Genomic DNA, 3,495 nt, shown 5'->3' with positions numbered 1-3,495 from the left:
GGACCCCCCCACTCCCCCCAAGTGCACAAATTTTTGTGCACCGGGCCTCTAGTGTTATATATAAAAGCCAAATAATTCACTGAGTGCTATAAAAATAATTTGATCAGTATTATGGTGCTTACCTGATTCAATAACTAACTTTACCAAGTTAATTAGCTCTTTCCAAATAGCACTGACAACTGCATCTGTCAAAATAAAACGTAAAGTACTTTAGAACAAAGAAGATGTGACTATAATGGCACTCCTCTCATCCTTATACTAAAGAAATTGAGCAATACTTAATTTAGAATATAATTTTCCTTGTAATACACAACTTTATAATTAATCAGTTTATAAAATACTATCACCTTATTTTTGTTAAAGCAATAAATGTAGTTGGTTTGTTTTTTTAAGGACTGTACCATATTAACACCGGGTCATATAACTATAGTTAATTCTTATTTTCCCCCTTCACCTGTATTTTCTGTATTCAATATCTCAAACTTTTGAGAGAACAAAAAACAAAGATCAGAATACCTAAAAACCACTAGAAAAATATTTCCCAAGCCAATTAAATAGCACACTATGTTATTTATGAAATTTCTTCTCTTCATTTGATAGGCTATTGAATAAAGGAGTTTAGGTGTAGATGGTGGTGTAATAGAGTCTGGGCTTGATTCATGGCTCTACCATTTACTAGGTGACTTTGCACAGGTTATTTACTTACAGAACAATGGAATTTCCTCATCTGCAAAACTGACTAACACAGAAGATTGCTCTGCAGATTAAATGAACTATATCTTACAACACAATCTAGATAATAGGTGACACTATGTAACTATTTGCTACTTTATTTGCTTTTTGAACAAATAATTTTAAAAACTTCTCTTAAATAGTTACCAGAAGCATCTTTTCCAACTGCAACAAAGCTATCATGAACAGCCGTGATAAGTGTATTTGCATATTTGGAAAAAAAAGAAGAGTTGCTGATTAACGGGTATTCGAGAGGCTCTAGAACAAAAAAAGAGACAACTCTGTAAAACCACTTTATGAAATAAACATAATATAAAATTTTAGGTGGTCTGACATGTTTTCTATTAAAAACGCTTTTACTTATTTCATAATTACAAAATATTTTTACTAAACTATATTTACCCTAATTAATTTCAATTCTAAATTCCAAATTATACACAAATAATATTTACAAATAACATCTACCTGAATTTTTTTTCTTTTTGTTAATCCTCACCTGAGGATATTTTTTCCATTGATTTTTTTAGTGAGAGTATAAGTGAGAGGGAAAGACAGAGAGAAACATCAATGTGAAAGAAATACATAGATTTCTTGCCTCCTCCACAAGCCTTGACCAGGGGCCACGCCAGGGAGAGGCCTGTAACCAAGGTACCCTTGACTGGAATCAAACCCGGGACCCTTCAGTCCACAGGCAAATGCTCTATCCACTGACCCAAACCGGCTAGGACACATCTACCTGAATTTTAATGCTACTGGTAGACAGACTCATTTCAAGCTTTTTAAAAGTCACATACTAAAAAAATATGAACAAGAAACTTCAAACTCATTTCTAAAATCATTCCAGTACTAATCAAATCACCTCCAATTAACTGTGTTATATAGTGTTTTAATAACTGAAATTATTTTTAAAGCAAATACCTAAGCTCAGTACAAGTTTGTTTTGCTTAGCAAAACTTAAAACTTCTGGACCCAACAGAAAATGAAGTAACATTTCAAGTCCTAAAAGTTGAATAGAGGGGATTGTGGCCATTACACCAAAATTCGAACTCAAGTTCATCCGGGTGGTTACTGAGGCTCCATATGGGGAAGCACCTTTAAAGCAAAAAAAAAAGTTATGTAAGCTTAAATTATCTACCCAAATGAATATATTGGTTACTACCTTCCAATGAAATGTACCTTCAAATGTAAATAGTGTTTCTCAAATAAGAGTTGAAAGTTTTTGTTTAAAACCCATAGAATTTCAATTAAATATTAAGTTAAGAACAAGAGTATTTGTTACACTCCATTTAAATGAATATAATTCTCAGGCATTAATCCATGCCTGAATTATTACTATGCAGGCATTCCTTAAACTTAAGTATAAAATTTTGGCTCAGAACAGCTAACAGAAAATAATAATAGCAAATAACTTTCTTTCATGGTGTACACGCTAAGCCACATTTCTTACATCTCTTAGGATGTTGTTTTTAATAATATCCCTTAAAATATTGGCTCTGAAACCAACGCAATTATCTGTAATGTACCTCACATAATGTACTGGGAAAAAGTTGATCTTTTCCAACTACAACAATGCAATGCAATTATTGCAGTAAACATTAACAACTGAGAATATATTATGGACTTTGTGATGGGGGGCCAAAATTATGAAGTCCTTCACTTCATGTGATTAACACTGAACAAAGTCATCAGCCAAAGCATTTTTTTTAAAAAAAAGATAAAAAAACAAGTATGACTATCTCTTACCTTTGTGTTGAGGGGTCATAGGACTTAAGCCTGGAGAAGTAGCTAGTCGAGATGAACTGCCCTGAGGTGAAGCATTAGCATCAATGCTTATTGTGCTTTGAATTAGAGGCACACAAACCTATTAGGGTAATAATAATAAAAAGGAAAACATTATTTGTAAACTGAATAATTTTCTTTTCTTGTTAAAAAAAGCCTTGCATAATACAGTTGATTTTCTTTAAGAAGCAGTATAAATTCTCTTAAAATGTTGAATTTTATGAGCTATTTCACTACACAGGGAAAAAACTGAAATTTGGACAAGTTGAAAACTTTTAACAAACTGTATATAACCCTAGATGCATACTTTCTAAAATTTCAGTTCTAAATTCCAAATTATATACAAATAATTTTTGCAAATAACATCTACCTGAGCTTTAATACTATTGGCAGATAGACTCATTTTAAGCTTTTTAAAAACATGCTAAAAATATATGAACTAAGACAACTTCAAACTCATTTCTAAGATCATTCCGCACCAGTCAAATCTAGCCAATGAGAATAAATTATGCCAATAAATGTGTTGGACAAGGTTAGCCTAATAGGATCTTACAATGACAGAATTTCAAAATATTACGGTCCCAATTATATAATACTATCAATGTCCAATTTTAATTATTTCATCTTCCACCAAGTTTAAAAGCCTTTATATTGAATTTGAAAAGTTCAAGTATATTTAAAGTATCCCTTTCTAAGAATAAACTCACTGCTTATAAGATACTAGGGGCCCGGTGCACGAAATTCGTGCCCTTGGTGTGTGTGTGGGGGGAGTGTCCCTCAGCCCAGCCTGCCCCCTCTCACATACTGGGAGCCCTCAGGCGTTGACCCCCATCACCCTCCAATCGTAGGATCGGCCCCTTGCCCAGGCTTGGGCAGGGGACCCTCATTTCCCCATCACTGGTTCTGCCCCCAGCCCAGGCCTGATGCCTCTGGCCCAGGCATCAGGCCTGGGCAGGGGACCCCCAGACCCCTCCGATTGCTGGC

At 34.2% G+C, this 3,495-nt stretch overlaps 1 protein-coding gene across 1 annotated transcript in view; it reads right to left on the bottom strand.

The window, feature by feature from the left end:
* Positions 1-3,495, bottom strand: part of RIF1 (replication timing regulatory factor 1) — an 80,501-nt gene that overhangs the window by 30,925 nt on the left and 46,081 nt on the right. Inside the window, exons 10-13 of the mRNA XM_015559802.1 lie at positions 2,476-2,593; positions 1,651-1,824; positions 880-990; positions 123-185 (exon numbers count right to left, since the gene is read on the bottom strand). Of these exons, the coding sequence (XP_015415288.1) occupies positions 123-185; positions 880-990; positions 1,651-1,824; positions 2,476-2,593 (466 nt within the window). The remainder of the gene's footprint in view (positions 1-122; positions 186-879; positions 991-1,650; positions 1,825-2,475; positions 2,594-3,495) is intronic.

Source organism: Myotis davidii, unplaced genomic scaffold (assembly GCF_000327345.1).
Source record: "Myotis davidii unplaced genomic scaffold, ASM32734v1 scaffold753, whole genome shotgun sequence".
NCBI classification, from domain to species: Eukaryota; Metazoa; Chordata; class Mammalia; order Chiroptera; family Vespertilionidae; genus Myotis; species Myotis davidii.
This window is presented reverse-complemented; position numbering and strand designations above follow the sequence as displayed.